The 21,903-nt window shown below is 35.5% G+C and overlaps 1 protein-coding gene across 1 annotated transcript; it reads right to left on the reverse strand.

The window, feature by feature from the left end:
* Positions 1-321: 321 nt before the first annotated feature.
* Positions 322-21,625, reverse strand: LOC114353721 (facilitated trehalose transporter Tret1). The gene is made up of 7 exons (XM_028305802.1): positions 21,501-21,625; positions 18,329-18,512; positions 9,898-10,033; positions 5,258-5,466; positions 4,690-4,956; positions 2,640-2,861; positions 322-1,607 (listed from the first exon to the last, which is right to left on the reverse strand). Exons 1-7 carry the CDS (start codon positions 21,566-21,568, stop codon positions 1,074-1,076), a joined length of 1,620 nt encoding a protein of 539 aa, XP_028161603.1. The 5' UTR covers positions 21,569-21,625; the 3' UTR covers positions 322-1,073.
* Positions 21,626-21,903: the final 278 nt, after the last annotated feature.

Raw genomic sequence — 21,903 nt, forward strand, 5'->3', positions numbered from 1 at the left:
ATTGGTATGACCTGGTATAAATGGGGACTCTTGTAGCCCGGGGCCCTGTATCAATTCATATAACGGTAACCACGCCCCTGCCTTAAAAGTAAGGCCTTAAAGTGTAGATATGAACTTGGTTACAATTGCAAGCAGTCAACAATCAAGACTGAAACACATTTCTCGTTGATAACTATAAAGTAAGGATATGGCATTTGTTTAATTAAATGTTATGTACATAATGTATGTAATTATAGAAATAAAATTGTGCATAAATTATAACAACATAATGTTTTATTTAGAGCGTATATGAAAATGTTAATAAAAGACAGCATTAAAATATTTCGATATATTTTTATTAATCATATCACAATTTGTATATTTTCTACTATACAATAGAAAAAATAACTCTTACGCTAAATACATAGTCTCAGAAGCACCTACACATTTATTATGTATGTACAACACGGTAATTATATAAATCACAGATAAAAATCTCGTATTGTAAAAGTTATAGCAATGACATTCCCTTTATTGATACAATTTATGAAATACACGTACATATTTCTTGTTTTTTTAACATTAATCATTGTAAAAGTTGCGTATAAATGCACTTATTTGGGCGCTATTAAAACAATCTAAAATATAAAAGGAGCTGGCTCATATTTATCATACCATCACAGATGTGTATTTGTATTTTTTCTATCTGAAATATTTGGTCAACATTGTCTTACTTAATACGTGTCAGTAGATTTAATAATATCACATAAAATACGTAATAATATAATTTTCTAAGTACCGCCTAATGGCAAAGTTTGCTGTATTTAATGAAAAGATGCTTAATCAAATCTAGCAATCAGTCCCGAGGAACATAAAACGCTGTTGTCTACTTATTTTAGAAAGGTTTTATGGTGCTATTAACTAAGATTAAGATCTAAATCATATTACGAGAAATAAAGATCACGATACCTAAATGATAAACAGTCAAACAGAACTGTTATGTTGAATCAATACAACACGTTACGAATGCTAAGTCACAGATCGTGCGTATAAATAACATAGACAACAATATAACAATTACTACACTAATCATTTCAAACGGCGTCGCTGTCACCGTTTTTCTTCCGCGTCACCCACATGATGTTGGATTTCTGGTAATACTGTTCAATTTGTAGCAGAGATTTTCCTTTAGTTTCTGGTAACATTAAGTACAGGACGATAGTGGCGAGGGCGGAGGAGGCGCCGAATAAGCCGAAGACTCCAGCCATTCCGATGGCGTTTTTCATGATGGGGTAGAGTTTGGTGAATCCGAAGAGGACGGTGTTAAATAGGCAGAATATGTAGCCGCCGCAGAGGCCGCGGACTTTTGTGGGGAGGAGTTCGCCGATCATGAGTCCAGGGAGGAGGAAGAAGCCGAGGGTGTTGAACCCGACGTAGCCGAGGATGAGCGCTGGCGGCAGCCAGCCGGAGCCGCGACCCTGGGTCAGCATGAAGGCCAGCACCAGGGTACAGAAGGCCGTCCCCACTCCTGAGATCATGACCAGCGCGCGCCGCGTCATCTTCAGCAGCATGATGCACGCCATCACCGTCACGCACAACCTTACTAAGGCACTTACGTTTGCTGCCATCTGCAAATAAATGATCACATTAGTAAATAAATCATCACCGCGGACGAATTCAAACGGACGAATGCCTCGCCTATCAGCGAGTTTTCCTATTGTATTTGGTAGCCTATAAAATACTTACTCAATATATCAAAATACAATAGGAAAACTCGTTATATGACTTATAACTGATGTAGGTAATTCTTTCTTAGTAACAGGAAAGTAATAATAACCATAATATATAATCTACCGTTCAACGGTTAAGTTACTATGAAAGCAAAACAATTTAATGCATCGGGTCTTAACTACTTATATAATAATATTAAATTAGTTTCGGTAGGCATAAAGCACCGCAATAGGTGATATGAATTTTAAGAAAGCAAAACATTGGGTGCGATTGGCCGTTACCTACATAAAGTAACCGCTATAGAATACTTTACTAGTTTTTGCAGTGTCTGTGATATGAATTTTAAACTATCTGAAGCAGCATTTGCTGCTCTATTAATGAATCTATTTGAGACGGGCATCTTGTTTAATTGAGTTGTTTGTTTCGGGGGACTTCTTAATTGAGTTGTTGTGACATTGTTACTATCAACATTATGGATTATGATTTAGTTTGTGCTACCGGGTTTGCCAGGTCAATTGAGCGGTTGCTTTAAAGTTATAAAACAAGCGAGAACTGGTTGATTCAAAAACTAACACCTCGACGTGACCCGTTTCATCAAACATAGCACACTTGGTCACAGGGGCGGCGAAGGGACTTAGGTCTTTGTCACGTAGTAACCTTGAGGATATTGATCTTGGCGCGCGCCTCACTTTGGTCAGGAACCTGATGCTCAGTCAGTCCCGCGCCTTATCTTTACTTACTTGAGGGTTCATAGAGCCGCCCGAGTCCTTCAAGATGTCGACGGCGTAGAAGATGACGACGTAGCTGCCGGACAGGATCTGCAGCATGTTAAAGGCGTTGATGAGCAGCAGCGGCTTCAGCACCGGCACGCGCCTCACTGTGGCCAGTAACCTGATGCTCTCTCAGTCCCGCGCCTACTCTTTACTTACTTGAGGGTTCATAGAGCCGCCCGAGTCCTTCACGATGTCGACGGCGTAGAAGATGACGACGTAGCTGCCGGACAGGATCTGCAGCATGTTGAAGGCGTTGATGAGCAGCAGCGGCTTCAGCACCGGCGCGCGCCTCACTGTGGCCAGGAACCTGATGCTCTCTTCACCCCGTGCCTTCTCTTTCTCCCGGGCTGAGATCAACTCGTGGAGTTCGCGTTGCGCCTGAGGATAATAACAGTAAAACATGGAAATTTGCCATCGAATGGTGCTTTGAAGTAAGTACGAGGGATTTTGTTGTTATTTACAGGCTCCTCGCCTAGCTCAGACACCAGTCTCTCACAATCTATTATATACATGATGTACTATTTTTATTGTAATACTTTTATGTCAGTTAGATTGTGGAGAAAAATAAAGATTTTTATTATTATTATTATTATATTATTATTTTGTCGTAAGTCGTTCGTACCGTAAATAGGCCTAACCTAACTACCGAGGTAATTCATTGGACTTTAACTTTGAAGCATGTACCTAGGTATGTAATTCGAAAATGTATACCTACATGCTTCAAAGTTTATAAAGTTAAAAAAATACAAAAAGTTGTATTTTGTAAACATTACGTAGAAAACATTTCTGTTGTGTATAAGTAACTGGCCGTTTCCGGTAAAAATCTCTACCTAGCGTAACACAGAAACGTTTCAACAACAGTAAATACGTCAAGACGTACCTAAATACATAACTTGTATAAATTAACAGAAAAAAAACATAGGTTCATTGGTTGGACACAAAATGTAGCATAAGACTCACGTTCAATGAATGTAATGTGTAGCATTCAGAAAAGAAAAAAGACATGAATTTTAATGTCATTTCAATCTACCGCTTGAAACTCGATCCTCATGCCTAAATTAGTATGCAAACACCACAGTGCCTGGTAATTGTATCGCATCCAGCATATTCCAGAACTCCTCCAATTGACCATATCTCGTTGAGCTCATTAAAGCCATTGCGTGTAGCAATAAGTAGTTTTGGGGTTCAATTATAAATGACACTTTTGTAAGCACATTTGAGTAAGGCATTTTGTATTTGTTATAACTGTAAGAAAGAAACTATGGTACATACACTGAGTACCTACTTAAAATATGAATGGGAGACTGCATATTATACCTACTGTATAATCTCCAAATATATTAAAAGTCCGCTTAATAGACATGTACCGTAGAGCCTTTCTGCAGTCTCTATCAAGTTGTCTGTTATTCACTTGAGCCACGTTATGTAGGAAATTTTTCGGAAAGCATCAATTAATATGTATCCTACTTATGGTTTCCAATACTTACAGTATAAACTATAAAAACTGCCCTAAAACGATAAGGAAGTCTATGGCGTTGACCGAGCAAATGAAGTATAACATTTCCGGATGGATACGGAAGGCGACGCTAGAGGCACAGCTGGAGGTCAGCTTTCTGCGAAGGTTTCCTTAAGTCTTGAAATTTTTTATCATCGGATAATCGTGGCAGTACTTACCTAGCTGAAAAAACTGAATTGGAAAGATGTAGGTAGCTGTTTCTATAAATAAACATTTAAGATTGTTACTATGCCACATTGGATCGAATAATTTCTTAATTTACCATTTAAAGAAAAAGTATTTGTAGAACACTAATATTAATAACATTCCTATCCTACCTCGGAATATTTAATCAAGTGTACCTATGTAAGAAGTGCCAGAAGCACTTCTTTATTTTAATTTCGTAGAGAAAAAAGTAGATAGGTAAAGTGGAAAAATACTACAAGCAGATTAGCTATAATTTTCCACTTTATCTACTTTTATGGCATTATTTATGGTAAATTACCTGTTCAGAAGGAAACTCAATTTTATATTGCAATGAAACTGATATCCATTGGGTAATGCATTATGCATTTTATCATCGAGTAAAATGCCTCGGAATATCGCATTGTATAATGGTTCAGTGGCATCAACAATTTGAGACCACAAAGAACAATGCGTACTTGTATGGCTGCTGCTTCAATAATGGCACTGCAAATAACGGGTACTTACAATATCGGGGTCGCCCCGCAGGCGTGATATGGCAGCCATGGCTTCGTGGAATCGGCCCCGGCGCGCGAGCCACGTGGGGCTCTCAGGGGAGAAGCAGAGAGCCACGAAGGCAAGAGCTGGCAGCACCACGGAGAGATATGCCACGGAGCGCCACGGCAGGGCGCCTCCCAAGGCATATACGTATAGAACTCCGAGGGAGTAAGCCACAAACGGCGTCCCGATGAGAATACCTCGCAGTCTTGGCTCTGAGATCTCTCCTAAGTACACCTGAAAATAAATCTCACTTTTTCAACTGAACTACAGCTAAGTCCAGAACGTGCACATCTGGTGATTGTAAGATGTTTCGATAATGATCCATTTGTCGTTTTAGATAAGAGAACTGACACAAACGGTCAATCTACGTAGTCACGTATCAACATGATGTTATTGCTTTAGGTACACGTGAGATTAAAATCAAATAAAGATCAAGGGGCATATAAAGTTTCCTATATATTTGTAGGCATTTAGCAAATGGGCCCAGTGGCCTGGAGGTTAGTAAGAGAGATAATAATGTAGCACAAAATCTCACTTGTGAAGGCGCTGCCATGATGCCCACAGCGAACCCGCATATGATGCGACCGAGCAGCAGAACGGCGTGGTGCACCGACGTGCCGATTATGACCCAGCCCACGATGAGTGGCAACACGCAGGCCTGCAGAGTTCTCCGCCGGCCTATCGCCTCCATTATTGGCCCTGACAGCATTGACCCTAGCGGCGTCGCCGCTGAGTGTATACTGGCTGTTGACAAACAAATAAGTGATGTTAATCGAAGAAAAAAAGTGCTACACTCTCGGAGGTTCCGGGTTCATTACCCAGCTGGATGAAACATAGTGTACACTTATACTACATAATAGTTTTGTGTAATTTGAAAATTATAAATAACTTGAAATAATCGAACTGCCAAAGGCGGGAATTGAACCCACGATTTGTGTAATTTGTTTTCAGTCTGGTTAGAGCTTTTTACTGTACTGAAAAAGGGAAAAGTTTCCGTGCTTCGGAAGACACGAGTCTAGTTACGTATGTGCCATGTCAGATTCCTATTAATAAAAAAGAAATTTAAAATAACAGAACGTTTGTTTTCCTATCTCTATTTCTACATGAATAGAGCCAAAGAGTCGATTGTGAAGTGTACTATGCATGCAAAGGTACTGTAGTCGTCAGGTTGTGTATTGGTTTTAATTTAATCGTTTAGCCACGAAGTCTATCCGCTCACAATACAGCGGGTAAGCATCCGCGTGTTGTATTGCATTTGCGGAATGAATACAACATTGTGCTCAGTCATTTATGTTCATTAGGTACAATTTTAACAAAAGAACAGTAGGTACCGGTTCAAGGATTGGTGTACCTGTTCAAAGGTTACAAAATGAAGAAGTTAGCGTTTTTGTGCCAAGATAATGTTAGATTCTATATGTTGGATTCACGTGTGTAGCCATGATACAACGCCATGTTAAGTGTTTTTAAAAATAAGTAGGTACCTACTTAAGTATGTTTTTCACTGTAAGTAACATTTTTTATTTTTTTGGTTTCATATTGCTAATGTATTCAGTCTATGTCCAATGGTGGAATTTATGTTTTGTTTATTTCTTTGTTTATGATCTAGATTTTGAAAAATGTCCCCTCTTATTAATACTAAATAAATAAAGTGATCCATTCCTCTCAATTGGAAACATGGAATGGAAATTTTTGTTTATACATAGCAGTTATTATATACTTTAACGAGTCGCATTGTTGTAGCACCATCAATATCAATTCATCAAGCCCTTTCATACACACTTGAGAGCATGGCAAAAACAGTTTGTTCACGATGATTTTACCTACGGGTAATCACTGTGACACGAGTTACTAAACGTATGATTTCAATAGATAGTAGGTAATAATTCCAGTAAATAACAATCTGACAACGTTTTGGCAAACTTTTTACTCTATTATCAAACAACTGTTCTAGTTTTGAAGATACGGGCAATTATAAAATAACTTAATTATTTAGTAATCTGACCTACCCCTCTTAGCCGCTAGTTAGGCGCAAATATATGCAGATGACGTTATCATTAATAAGAAAATAATTACTTGCATTCATCGACAATGAAAAACAAATCATTCGAACACAAGTGTGACTCGGTTGAGACTCCTCAAGAGGACGTTTATTAAGATATCATTTATATTATTTATCTGCAAATGACACAAAATACAATAACGGCGTTCCTTGTCCGCCAAATCTTGAGGGAATGTAGAGAATTAATTGATTGACTCTACATCAAACGTCGCAATGGTGTTGCTGAAAATGAAACGGAAATTTTCCTGAAAAAACTGCAGGCCACTCGGAAAATTCAAATATCATAATAATATTGATAGTAATGTTGTTGTAACGCATTAAATTGTTTTGTTAGGCTACACAGGGTGTAAATAACAGCCTAAAATTATAAATATCGAATTCATGAAAATGAAAATTATTCCACACAAAAAGAATTAATTAAGCGATAAGGTGTTCACAGCATACCTATTACTCGTAATATGTGTTACTCCCATTACAAAAGTTGTATCCTTTTTCCTGTAACTGCTTCATGTTTTAATTAACAATCTCATTACGTCGTTAGCAAATAGGCTCGCGTATTTGAAGGCTAACTACGAGTACTACGACTACATCAGCCCCTAGTAGTATGCCTTGTAGAAGTAGTTAGTATCTATTTACCTACTTCAAAAACAATTATTTACTTAAGGAAACATGATTATAAAATATTGTTTTCTAGAAAATGTCGACATAATACCTACTTACATAACTAGTTGTATTTATCATAGAACTAGGAAGCGGAATTGCTACATTGCTGTGGTACAGGGAGAGGTATGTATTAATGAATTGAAACATACTAGTTAAAACGTTTTACCTAGATAGATAGGTACATTTTACAGGAAGGTATGTTGGTACAAGTACGTACAGATTCTAGTCTAGTTCTTGGAAACGTTAAGCTTTTCAATTATTTGTATTTAATTAAACTTCATTACTTTGCAGCTTTGGTATTTGACAAATGTGGAAAAATTACGGTCTCAGGAAGAAATTCCATTGATGTTAAACTTATTAGAAGCATGGTCTATCTTTTGTGTTTAACCACAAAAAAGATCTCTCGTTATCAGATAGCATTATTACGCAAGATCGTGCAATCAATTTCGCATTTTTGTGTACATTCGTAAAAACTGCAGATAATGGTGACGATTGATTCCTATTTTCCAAAATCTGACACAAATTGATGCAACCTCAACAGATACGGCAATCATGACTGATAGTAGTTCAAGAGCAGTAGGTACTTTAAAGATAACTGATCAGGCGACACGTTGATTTATGAATCTTTTCAATATTGATGTGATTGTTATCTCTACTGATATTATAAAGTGAAGGTGAGTGCATTTTGACAGTTTGTGTATGTGGGGGGCTATGATAGCATAGGCACTCTAAGGTAAAGAGTAATCTAATACGTAATCAGAAGGTATAATGTAAAATATGCCTATTCATACTTTATAAGTTTACAAATAAATTATTCCTACAGAAATAATTGTAAAAAACATGAAACACATGACACATGAGTTAGACGCGAACAAACACTAATCTTACATTTCATTTGATTGTTACGACATGCTTATTCATTTTCGTATAATGTCAAAGATTGATTAAGCTCTATCCATAAAGTTAATATTGTGGATTGGGGCGTGTATGCGTTGCTCACAATAAAATTATACTTCAGGGTCAAAAACAGTAGAAATTGCAAAATAAAGACCAATTCATTGTATAATAAGGATTCTTTGTCAGGACCACGGAACTTTAATAATAATTAAATAAATATCCTTGGACATTTTACACTGCGCCGCTAGCCCCAAACTAAGCTAATCTTGTACTATGGGTATTAGACAACGGATATAAACATACTTTAGGTACTTTTTTTGTAAATAAATACATATTATACATAGAAGACACCCAGACTCGTCACATCGAATCCGGGAATCCCGCCGGGAATCGAAGCCGGGACCTCTCGGCATAGTAGTCCGTTCTGAACCATAACACCAAACGGCCGACAAGGTTAAAAAGGTGAAATAACTAATTAAGGTGTAAGAAAGTCCACTTAGATGGGTTATAATAAAATAAAATCGCAATGCAAAATAGCGAGGCTTACTACCCAATATGAATTTTATCATTATCACCAAGGCAACCGATCAAAGTGTCTCTAGGTAAGTACTTAAGTATTGCCTCGAAATAAAAAGAGACTCTATCTAAGATTGAATGCGGGCGTAAACGCGAGTTATAGGCTAGTTTTACATAAAATACACGACAGAGATCATTTCCAGAAACACTTAAATCTTAAGTATTCTTTTGAAATTACATCATCCTAAATTTACTACCTCTAAAAACAGACCGACGAACCGAAACAAAGTACCTACTTACTTAAACTTATGTATCCACATAATTATGACAGATGACTCTTGTTTTTGTATGATCACAAATTACTTGTAACTACTAGTACTAGCAGTTATTTTAACAAGTTATGATTAACTAATTCTATGATACCTATTCTATTTTGGGGCAGTCAAAATGATTGATAGATAGAGCAAAAACTTGCTAGCGTGTGTTAGTAACTCATTTTTAAACAGATTGCATAAGTGTCTTGCGAATCTTGCGATAATGTTTAACATTTCTTCTCGATATTTATAAATAGTCGAGTAATGATGTAATTCTGTTCATTGTCAAGAGCACCACTTCAATTCTTGTACTAGATTACGCAGCACATTTTTGTATGATGAAAAAACTTCAGTTTATTAATATTTCGGCTTAATTTTGATTTTTGTTAGATTGCATGATGTTAGTAGAGAACTAGAGAGATAAACAATCCTAAATACCAATATGTATAGGGGAATTCGCAGTAACTACGTGTACAATTATAAAATGTTGCAAATCCTTAGTTTGGCCGTCAATGAAACCCTGGAAGGTTCAGTAGTCCCGCGAATAACAATTAATGGAAACCCGCAATGAATTAAATCAGAATAATATAGGAGCTGAAAGTTCGAAGTATTAACCCATTTGTAAAACGGGAGACGGATGACTGATAAAAGTAAGAATGAGATTGAGATAATACCACAGACAGTTCAGATATTTCTAGCCCTATAACAAACTGGGAAGGTGCTTACCTATCCAAGATCCCATTTCGTCGTCTATCCTCATGGTGGAGTTTTCGTCCCTTAGCTGGGGCAGCGCCACGGCCGAGAAGCCGATGGGGTGGCCCGCTCCCGCCGCTAGGATCAGCACAGCCGATGTTATAAGACACTACAACAAATATTTACATGATTAAAGCTGAGTTGCACCACCTAACTTTAACGGTAACTGTAACGAATAACGATACCAGTGTATTTTTTATGGATTTTGACTGATTTGTGACGTTTGTTAATGTTAAAGTAAGATGGTGCAACCCAGCCTTAATGTTTATGCGACATTGCAACAACAGTCATTAAAGACGTTTAGTTTCAGTTATCCAGGTGGACATTATTGAGAATTTAGGCGCGTAACTGATCGATGCTCAAGTGTCCATTTAATTCCAAGCATAGGTAGAAGGATCCAACCAGTGGTGATAGTGATACAGGAATTACAATAATGATCGTAATAGCACAGGTATTCAGATCTCATCTACTTACTTAGGTACTGGTTCTAATTATGGTCTTTTGTCGCTTTTAAATCTATTCTACTTAGTGCCGATTTTCTAATCGTCGGATTAACTGAAGAATAAGTTTGGCACATTGACAGTTTCAATAGGAGAAATGGNTTTGAATTTTAATCTGAAAAGCATACTAGAACCCAAAAATTCATACGAACCTAACACATTGAAAAACAGAGTCATTAGTGAAATCTATAAAAGATTTGAGGGTTGGCATAAGATTTTTACTGATGGCTCAAAAAGTCCTCAAGGTCTGGGATCTGGTTTTTACGATCAAAAAATGGATGTAACAGCTGGTTTTAAAATTTTAGCACAGGTATCCATTATGACGCTGGAACTCATTGCAATATTTGAAGCCTTAAAATATGCGGTCGAAAAGAAATTTAATAAAATTGTTATTCTCTCCGATAGCAAAAGTGCTTTGCAGCATTTGGCTCGTTGCGCCTCTGGTTTCAGAGGTGTAACGATAGCCTATGACATTCTTAAGGTTATTCATAGTTTAAAAAGTACAAATATTGAACTCATGTTGCAATGGGTCCCAGCGCATATAGGACTACTGGGCAACGAAAGGGCTGACCTTGCGTCAAAGGAAGCAGCGCGCNAATTAAGTAATTTGAGACAATCATCCGTAACATTCCGAAGTCCGCTGTATAAATAAATTTCGGTGGATTGGTTCTTAATTCCGGTGGCTCAAATACAATTTCGGTGGCTCTTGATAATTTCAAATTGACATATCTCGAGAAGTATTAATAATATTTTGATCTCTACCATGTCATTGAATAATACAAGTTATTTACTATTATTTCTGCCACAAAAAAGTTTTGGAAAGTGGAAATTAAAATTCGCCACCGGAATTAGGCAAAAAACGAGTTTGTTGATATTCACCCATATACGTCAAAATGACCTGATGTTATTCTCCAGTTAAAAAATATCTGACGATTGAAATATCAGCCCTTAGTAATTTAACTACTAATTACTTCCTTTATAGAGATTTCTTAGGAGTTTTCTGGTTTGAACTTTGAATCTGCATATGTATTACGTATGCCGCGACTCATTTACGTCAACAGATTTATGTAAATATGTACCTTTTTTAATACCTACATCGTCTATGACTTTCTCGAATAACCAAGTAAAAAAAGCATATTTTTTACTTAGTTATTTTAGAGATAAAATACTCTGTTGTTACTTGCATAAAATGACATGCATGTAAGTATTGCAATGATTGGTAGAGCCTCTGTTTCCTAATCCTATGCCCGTTCGTTAAATGAATTCGTCCATAATAAGTAATTTTAGTAAGTATTTTCCTTTAGAAGTTGTGTTTTCAGCAAAGTCTGTTGGTGAACCTGTCCTTGTTTTATTTTCAAATTGCATCGTAAACTTATTAACTTTTCATGTATCAGTCTCTAGCAACGTCTCTAGGTATGTACAGCGACAGCATGTCAACGTAAACACTGTGGTATCTTACGTAGTTGTGATAGGGGCGACTTTGCAACGAAAATGTATAGTCTGATGTGCTTTCGACTGTACCTCCTATCCTAGGAAGACCAATTACTTAATAGTAATAGAGTGCTTTGATAAGTGTTGACACCACGAGAAGTAATGAAAAACTTCCATTCGCCATGTGTGTTAGCACGTGCAGTGTCTGCTGCTCACTCACATGCCAGCAATCTAGCTAATTGAGATCAAATGTATCATGTTTACACTTTTATCTTGCAAGAAGACTTAAGCGAAAATGATAAGTATATAAGTGCCTCCTACATGTACGATATTATCTTTTAATCGCGCGTAAGAATTAAGACTAAAGTGAGTAAGACCCTAGGGTCTCACTCTCAAGTTCGATTTCCAGTATGGTTAAAATGTTCTGCTCTATGTAGTCGGCGTTAGAGCTTTCCACAGCTTGTTATATGAAAGTGTGAAGATTAAATATCTTATTCCACACTATGCGCAATGTAGACTAGTAACAACAAGAAATGCAACATATACCTACATAGGTCTAGGAACATGCATCTCATGAATAGATACATATTAATGTATGGAATATGGATGTAATAAAACTGTTCTTTATGTCTACTCATAAGTATCTTTTATTTATTTATCGTGTGGTTTGAAACAGCTTTGTTAAGATAATGTAACGATTTTATAAGTACATACGTAACTTATATTATTTGAGATGCGAGTGATCACGATCTTGTTTTCTTGACTCAGAATAAAATAAAATTTTTCTATATCGAGATATTTTATATTAAATATTTTTTCCTTTTAAGAAGAATAATATTATTATTATTAATTAATCTAAATCCATATGACGTGTAGAGTCGTGCACGTCGATGCTGAAACAGCTACCAGTGAAATTCTCTATTTCTTCATTTTTTTCAACAATTAATGCAACTATCAAATTAACTCCGGAAAAAAAGAAAATTCGGCCGTTTGGTGTAGTGGTTCAGAACGGACTACAATGCCGAGAGGTCCCGGGTTCGATTCCCGGCCGGGCAGAAATTGAAATGATGAATTTTAATTTCTGTGACGGGTCTGGGTGTGACTATGTATAATATGTATGTATTTAATAAAAAAAAAAAAGTATATAAGTAGTATATCCGTTAAGCTAGCACCCATAACACAAGCATTAAGTTGCTTACTTTGGGGCTAGCTGGCGCTGTGTGAAATTGTCCAAAGATTTATTATTATTATTATTTATTTATTAACTTGTTACAGCTAAAGTGAAATTCTCTACTTCATTAACTTTTTTCTCAGAAATAATGCAGCTATTATAACAAACTACATGGTCAGTATAAAGTGTTACGGTTGATCGACTACGATGGAAGGATTCGCATGCTGCGGCCTCACTCCACTTTCCAAGTTTCGGGTCAATTGCTTTAGTCATTACTTTTTTTCCATAATTTACAATCATAAAACTGTTCTCTTGCAAAAGTTATAATTTTAAAAGATCTACTTAGGCTGGGTTGCACCATCTTACTTTGACTTTAACAAACGTCAAAAATTTGTCAAACTCCATACAAAATACACCGGATAACGTTATAGTTACTGTCAAAAGTTAGTTGGTGCAACTCAGCCTTATACTGTTATGTTATTTAAGATTAGATTAGATATTCCTAGAGGTCAATTACAAACAAATGATATCTACTAACTAGGGCATAAAATTACTATTGACCAGTGATTGAAAATTAAGGTCACCATATAGGTTACTTCATATTCTACAATATTTACCAGCGTAGTCATTACATTCATTTTAAATGTAAAAATTACACTATTTTAAGATTACGAAGTGTAAAGCTTCCGTGCCATCGTATGTAAATACATACAAAATATAGTATTCGTTGCATGGGTTCTGAAATCCATTGGAATAAATTCAGCTGATATGGGTTTGCCTTGACATTTATCATCCATATCCATTTGCATTTCCATCAAAAGTTTACCTACATTTGTCCGAGTCTCAGGAAAATGCATTTTAAAGTGCAGGTGTCTTCACCGACTGATCTTCTTTAACAATTATTTTTTTAATCACTGTCTAGAACCACAACATCGATGTTGGATTTCAGCATTCGGCATTCGCTTGAGTTCGCATAGACCCGAGTGAATCGTCTGTTAGNGCGCGCTCCTTGGTTTGACGATAATAAACTGAGTAGAAGTTACATCAAACTTGCACTACGCCTTCGTTCGGGACACTATCCATCGGCGAAGTTTGCATACCTAATGAAAAAATCTGATTCACCGAATTGCAGCACTTGTGATAAAATTGAGGATGTACAACATATGCTGATGGACTGTGTCAAGAATCGAACTGAAAGGGAGTCACTGTTTCAAGAGCTTCGATTAAATACCCAAGATGTGGGATTGGTGCAAAATATTCTAGCAGAGCCAAGGTCGGAAACTGCTAGAAAACTTTGCAATTTAATAAATTTAACAGAACAGTGACTCCTTTTATAAATTTAGGTAAGTAAATAAAGCTACCTAAATAGTACCTATTTTGACTTGTTTCTAAGTTAAGTATATTATTATGTTGTTTGTAAGTGAAGATACAATGGGGCTGACATATCCATGTGGATAAAAGCCCCAAATCAAATAAAGAATAAAAAAAAAAAAAAAATTCCAAGCATACCTAGAAGGATCCAACCAGTGGTGATGGTGATACAGGAATTACAATAATGATCGTAATAGCACAGGTATTCAGATCTCATCTACTTACTTAGGTACTGGTTCTAATTATGGTCTTTTGTCGCTATTAAATCTATTCTAATTAGTGCCGATTTTTCAATCGTCGGATTAACTGAAGAGAATAAGTTTGGCACATTGACAGTTTCAATAGGAGAAATACGTCAAAATGACAAGTTTATTCTCCAGTTAAAAAATATCTGACGATTGAAAAATCAGCCCTTAGTAATTTAACTACTAATTAGGTACTTCCTTTATAGAGATTTCTTAGGAGTTTTCTGGTTTGAACTTTGAATCTGCATATGTATGTATGCCGCGACTCATTTACGTCAATAGATTTATGTAAATATGTACCTTTTTTAATACCTACATCGTCTATGACTTTCTCAAATAAGCAAGTAAAAAAAGCATATTTTTTACTTAGTTACTTTAGAGATAAAATACTCTGTTGTTACTTGCATAAAATGACATGCAAGTGACTATTGTAAAGATTGGTAAGAGCCTTTGTTTTCTTTGCCCGTTCGTTAAAATTCGTCCGCCGTGTTTATTTTCAAATTGCATCGTAAACTTATTAACATTTCATGAATCAGTCTCTAGCAACGTCTCTAGGTATGTACCTCCTAGGAAGACCAATTACTTTAATAGTAATAGAGTGCTTTGATAAGTGTTGACACCACGAGAAGTAATGAAAAACTTCCATTCGCCATGTGTGTTAGCACGTGCTGTGTCTGCTGCTCACTCACATGCCAGCAATCTAGCTAATTGAGATCAAATGTATCATTACACTTTTTCTTGCAAGAAGACATAAGGGAAAATGATAAGTTATAAGTGCCGCCTAGATAATACGATATTATCTTTTAATCGCCTCTGTAGGCTAGTGGTAAGAATAATTAAGACTAAAGTGAGTAAGACCCAGAGGTCACAAGTTCGATTTTCTGTACGGTTAAAATGTTCTGCTCTATATAGTTGGCGTTAGAGCTTTCCATAGCTTGTTATAATTATGTAAGTGTGAAGTTTAAATATATTATTCCACACTATGTAGACTGGTAACAATAAGAAATGCAACATATACCTATGTACATAATATATAGGTCTAAGAACATGCATCTCATGAATAGGTAGATAGATATTTATGTATGGATGTAATAAAACTGTTCTTTATGTCTATTCATATGTATCTTTTATTTATTTATCGTGTGGTTTGTAACAGCTTTGTTAAGACAATGTAACGATTTTATAAGTACATACGTAACTTATATTATTTGAGATGTGAGTGATCACGATCTTGTTTTCTTGACTCAGAATAAAATAAAATTTCTCTATATCGATATATATTAAATATTTTTTCCTTTTAAGAAGAATAATATTAATCCTTAATTAATCTAAAATCATAATGACGTGTAGAGTCGTGCACCTCGATGATGAAACAGCTATCAGTGAAATACTCTATTAATTAATTTTTTCAACAATTAATGCAACTAACAAACTTAACTTACAGCTAAAGTGAAATTCTCTACTTCATTAACTTTTTTTCAGCAATAATGCCGCTATTATAACAAACTATATGGTCAGTATAAAGTGTTACGGTTGATCGACTACGATGGAAGGATTCGCATGCTGCGGCCTCACTCCATTTTGCAAGTTACGGGTCAATTGCTTTATTCACTTCTTTTTTTATTAATTTTCTGTTCTCTTGAAAAAGTTATAATACAATTTAAAAGATCTACTTAGGCTGGGTTGCACCATCTTACTTTGACTTTAACAAACGTCAAAAATTCGTCAAACTCCATACAAAATACACCGGATAACGTTATAGTTACGGTCAAGTTAGTTGGTGCAACTCAGCCTTATACTGTTATGCTATTTAAGATTAGATTAGATATTCCTAGAGGTCAATTAAGTAACAAATGATATCTACTAACTAGGGCATAAAATTACTATTGACCAGTGATTGAAAATTAAGGTCACCATATAGGTTACTTCATATTCTATAATATTTACCAGCGTAGTCATTACATAGAGTCGTAGAGTCGTAGCGTAGTCGTTTTATTCTGGTAGGCTACCCATTTGGTATTGTAGTACCCATTTTAGGCCTTTCATAGAAGGCTTACCACTTTTTTGAGACTGGGAATTACCTTAGCACATCAGAATACATAATTTTTTATGTAAAAAATGACACTATTTTAAGATTAAGAAGTGTAAAGCTTCCGTGCCATCGTCTGTAACTACAAAATATTGTATTCGTTGCATGGAATAAATTCAGCTGATATGGGTTTGCCTTGACATATCATCCATATCCATTTGCATTTCCATCAAAAGTTTACCTACATTTGTCCGAGTCTCAGGAAAATGCATTTTAAAGTGCAGGTGTCTTCACCGACTGATCTTCTTTAACAATTATTTTTTTAATCACTGTCTAGAACCACAACATCGATGTTGGATTTCAGCATTCGGCATTCGCTTGAGTTCGCATAGACCCGAGTGAATCCTCTGTTAGGGCCATAAGTATAATGCGTAGACAATAGAAAATCAATTGTATTTAGCCGCGAGTCAATTGTTTCTATTGTGTCTTCTTGTACGGTGTTGACGTATTTTATTATCAGACTGAAGTTTTTAGCCCCGTTTAGTGGCGTGGTGATTGCCTGGAGTGAAAGATGTTCCTGGTTCGATTCTAGTCGTATGTGAGTGTGCTAGGACAAAGTTCCGAGTGTATAGACTTTATTATGCAAATTGGTATGAAGTCACCGATATAGTCTATGATCACGGCCTTGACCGCTAAACAAACCCAAACAGTTAAGTAGGTACCCAGGTATGGTACAGGTAGTCTAAATATAGTTTGCAGGTAGGACTTCCAATGATTGGAAGTAAGGTAGTTGTCCGTGACTAGTCGACTAGCCACCTAAGGGGAGTTAATTACTCAAAGTACTTGGCTTAGTCAATAGAAACTATAATTAACAAATGCTATCAATTAATTTATTGGAAAAAACTAACTAAAAGTATTACTTTTCTTGGAAATCTGTCAGCGAGAGCTCAAGGAGGCTCAAGGTGTCTGTCAGATGGAGGTCACTGTTATTTAATTCAATTAATTTTATTAATACAAGCGTAAGTTTTATGTCCTACGTAAAAAGAAGTTTATTAATATTATTTTAATGCACTTAATCGGTAGATAATGGCTATTTGGCAGTATTCTCTCACAAACAAGATAATGCTCTACATTTTGTGTCAATTGAATTTGGCATGTTATCTATGTATAAATAATAATAAAACACTGAAAGAGACTTTGTCCCGGTGACCTGTAAGATTTCAAGGACATGCATTGAGATGATGCTATTATTATTCAGGCTTATATTTTTATTAAACTTTTAAATAAAAATATTTGAATCCACTAAAACCGAATCGTGAGGGATTAGATTAGACTTGGCCGACTCGGCATCCGAGGAACTCGTTTTTGAACCCTGTTGCCGCTCGACTATTGTGGTGAACCCACTCGCAACATAATTAGAAATTAGCTTAGTACGAGGGGTTAACTCACATGACTATGAAATTAGTAGATAATTTTACCACAAATTCATCATCATTTCAGCCGTAAGACGTCCACTGCTGATCATAGGACTCCCCTAATGACTTCCATATTGACCGGTTTGTAGCGGCCTGCATCCAACGCCTTCCTGCTACCTTATGAATGTCTTCGGTCTACTTTGTGGGTGGTACACAAACTACTATTCAAAAATTATTCTTACCTGGTTAAAAACACCTCTGTAGGAGGAGTAAGTCTCTCCCTTGACGTAGGGCGGGAGAGTGGCGGTAGAGCTGATGCTGCGAAGAAAGCTTTGTAGAGCATCATAGTCGTCCTGTTTCCTGGTTTCCTTCTTTGTGATTTGCGGCTTGTGCTCGTCGCTGAGCATGGACTCGTGGGCTCCATCACTGTCGACAAAAACACATCTATACTAATATTATAAAGCTGAAGAGTTTGTTTGTTTGTTTGTTTACTTGAACGCGCTAATCTTCGAAACTACTGGTCCGATTTGAAAAATTCTTTCAGTGTTAGATAGCCCATTTATCGAGGAAGGCTATAGGGTATACAACATCACGCTACGATCAATAGGACAATGAAAAATGTTGCGAAAACGGGTTTTCACGCGTACGAAGTCGCGGGCACAGCTAGTGTAATTTATTAACTATGTGCAAGAACGAAGGTATGTAAAACTAAACGCTATAAATGACTCAAAAATACATGTAATTTAATTCATTACTCTACGTGTCAGAACGAAAGTATGACTGAACACTTTGGTACTTTTATGTAAAATTTGGTGCGATTCTACAGTCTAATGTTCGTCTACAGTAGATAATAGCAAATCGCGGAAGTAGCTGTGTCGTTATGTTTACAATTACTATAAATTTATTATACGTTGTAGTATTTTATTTAGTTTCTATATTATATGCGAAATAAAGCCAAAAGACAGTAAGTAAGTATACCTATTATAAATAAAGAAAACCTAGGTGATTTCAATGACTATGAAAAAACAATGTAATCAGTTTCTTCATTTAATTTACCGTTCATTGTATTTTTATCACAAGATAAACACCAATACCTAGTGAAAATACGTTGAAAATATAAAATAGTAAAATAATCAGTTAGTATCTAATACTTAGTTTAACTCTGTTTTTATCGCAAGAAAAATATTCGTTAAATACAAAATCCGTTTTGTGACTAAGTACTAAATAAAATAAAATTAGAGTAAGCATGAAAAAATTTATTACAAAACCAAAATAGGCATTGAATAAGTACCTAAGTAATCGAGGTATTTATTTGCGAGATTTACCTTAATGAATCGATGTTTTTTGTGCTTGCAAATTTTAGTCACATGACTTTACTTTTACCTACATACTACGTAAATATGGAATATGGTTTCGTGTTTGTTGGAAAATTTTATGTTCTCTAGATTTTTGGCAAATGTGCGTAAGAAACATCTTCCTCAACAGGACAGGTCTGCAGGTCTGTCTTTTGTTCTGTACTACTTGATTTGGCAATAAATTTTTTCATTTTGATTTTGAAACAAGTTCATGATTAAATTACACTTTCGACAACAGTAAAAGGTCAGGCAGGCTGCAATCACGCTAAAGATTTAGTAGGTTTACTAAATTAGAATTTTTATATAATGTGCATCAGAATGCTCTTCTAATATCATAATAGATTCACTCGGGTCTCATGTCAAGGAACGGGCTTGTTTACGAACATGTAAATAGCTATTTACAAAAATGATGACCATTGCCAAGCACTAGCAAAGACAACGTCTATCCTGACCTTGTGGTGATAGTAGCGGCCAAATCCAAAAATAAAAAGTCATACGTGCAAATAGCACATTAATCACGAATTACTAAGTACATAGATAGGTACATACAATTAGGCATAACCTATCTCTAGGTTACGTTTGGTAAACAAAATTCTTAAATGCTGATAGGTACTTAAGTACCTCAATTTAATATTTTTTATCATACTGCATACGACAAACGCATGTCGCCAAAAACGCAGCTACTTATAGCTAGTGTTTCATCTAATACACTGACTTATAGTAGAGCTAAACTAAGGTAAATGCCGTTTCATAGTTTAGACTTATTAGCAATTTAATCCTTTTTATTGACCTATCGGTAGTTGGTACCTACATTTCGTGAACATTGTTACACAATATTAATTTCAATTTGTTCAGCGCGTCAATCTCAATATTTTACAACACACTGATCAAGATCACTAGTTTATTTATTGACTGACCACTGTGATCAGTCAAGTTTGCACAAACAGGCCAAACAAGACTTTCATTGATTGAAAACGATTGCAACATAATGCCTTGTGGTAGGATTGTTGATAATTTGTAGAGTCATAGTTGACTCTACTATTGACGATACATACCTACTTATTATAACTCAAAGATTATCTATCAACAAAACAGTTAATTGATTACTGCATTCGATATATTACTCTGCTATTCATTACACTTGTAAATTAGAACCAAAAGTCAAGCCAAGTTATTCGGTAATTAACATTCACTATACGTGCTATTAACTACTTATTAACATTCGCCTTGACATAACATTGTAATAATGTAGAGTTTGAAGTGCAGATGATTCGAATCCTGAATTAAGATAGAGCAGAAAACATTATCCTATTTTAGCTAACATTATACAATTAAATACTTATATTATTAATTGTAACCTAATTTACTGAATTGTCTCGAAATATAAAACATCAATTACATCTATTTTGGAGTACCTAAGTTAGCTAATACCTTATGTATGCAATTTTGTTTATCTTTGAAACAATACCTACTGAATTAAAAAAAGCTTCTTTAATACTTTGACTTGTTAATTTATTCAGTATAATTATTTAAATAAGTAGGTATAATGTGTGGAACGGTGATTGTGATAAGTAGGTACGTTAATTAATTAGTTAAGTGATTGGATATTGAATAACAAGCGAGATGCAAAATTAAAATCATTTAAATTAAGCCAGCAAATCAAAAGGCTTCTATTACAGAAGCAGGTCAATACAAGCAGTAAACAGCTTACAAAGGTCTTTTGTGTGCAATAGGTACAATGACTTGTTAACAGAGATCAGTTTTATTCACTGAGATAACTTAATTAGCAATAAAGTAGGCTAACATAGTGGAGGGGACTACATCGGTACACAATCTTACAGTAAGAAGGTTAATATTACATTTGTTTTGTAAAATTTTATCCGGAATTCACAATAACGTGTTAGGTACCTATACTTAATTTTAAAANTTTAAAAAAAAACTTTAAAAAACAATGAAAAGCGCTGTAAACATAACCCTCCTTCTGGCGCAGTCGGGTAAAGATTGGCACTAACCAAGGTTTGATTATGGGGACGTGAGCGTAAAAAAAATGAAAATTTACCTTTGAACTTTCACTATTTTTAATTTTCGTCGACAGTACACAGCATAACCAAACACTATTAAAACCATTTTAATATTAGTATTATGACGTATTCTCTTGAATTATTATAGAGCAGGATCGCGTCTCACTTCTGAGGATACTGGAAGCGACTGCCGAGTCGTAAATACAGTCTTTATCTTTGAACCCTTAGGTCACAGAACAGAATAAGGAACCACCATTTGTAACAATTGGTGGGATATACGAGTACATACAGGCTGTCCCAGAATGGGTGAATCAAACTGCTAGGGGAGGTAGCTCTACTAATGTACTATCCCTAAAAAATATGAAAAAAAATTCATTCATTCATTCTGGGACACCCTGTATAAGTAATAAATTTTATTGTAACAGAGATGGGTACTTTTTC

Source organism: Ostrinia furnacalis, unplaced genomic scaffold (genome assembly GCF_004193835.3).
Source record: "Ostrinia furnacalis isolate ACB-3 unplaced genomic scaffold, ASM419383v2 OfSCF0183, whole genome shotgun sequence".
Classification (NCBI taxonomy): Eukaryota; Metazoa; Arthropoda; class Insecta; order Lepidoptera; family Crambidae; genus Ostrinia; species Ostrinia furnacalis.

What these genes read in the sequence shown, in the direction of transcription:
- LOC114353721 (XM_028305802.1), bottom strand. Translation starts at nt 21,568, where the DNA reads ATGGTTTTAATAGTGTTTGGTTATGCTGTGTACTGTCGACGAAAATTA. An exon ending in AAAATAGTGAAAGTTCAAAG is followed by an intron (nt 18,513 to 21,500) that starts GTAAATTTTCAT and finishes TTTTGTCGACAG; the next exon opens with TGATGGAGCCCACGAGTCCA. An exon ending in TGCGGGGCGACCCCGATATT is followed by an intron (nt 2,862 to 4,689) that starts GTAAGTACCCGT and finishes TATTATCCTCAG; the next exon opens with GCGCAACGCGAACTCCACGA.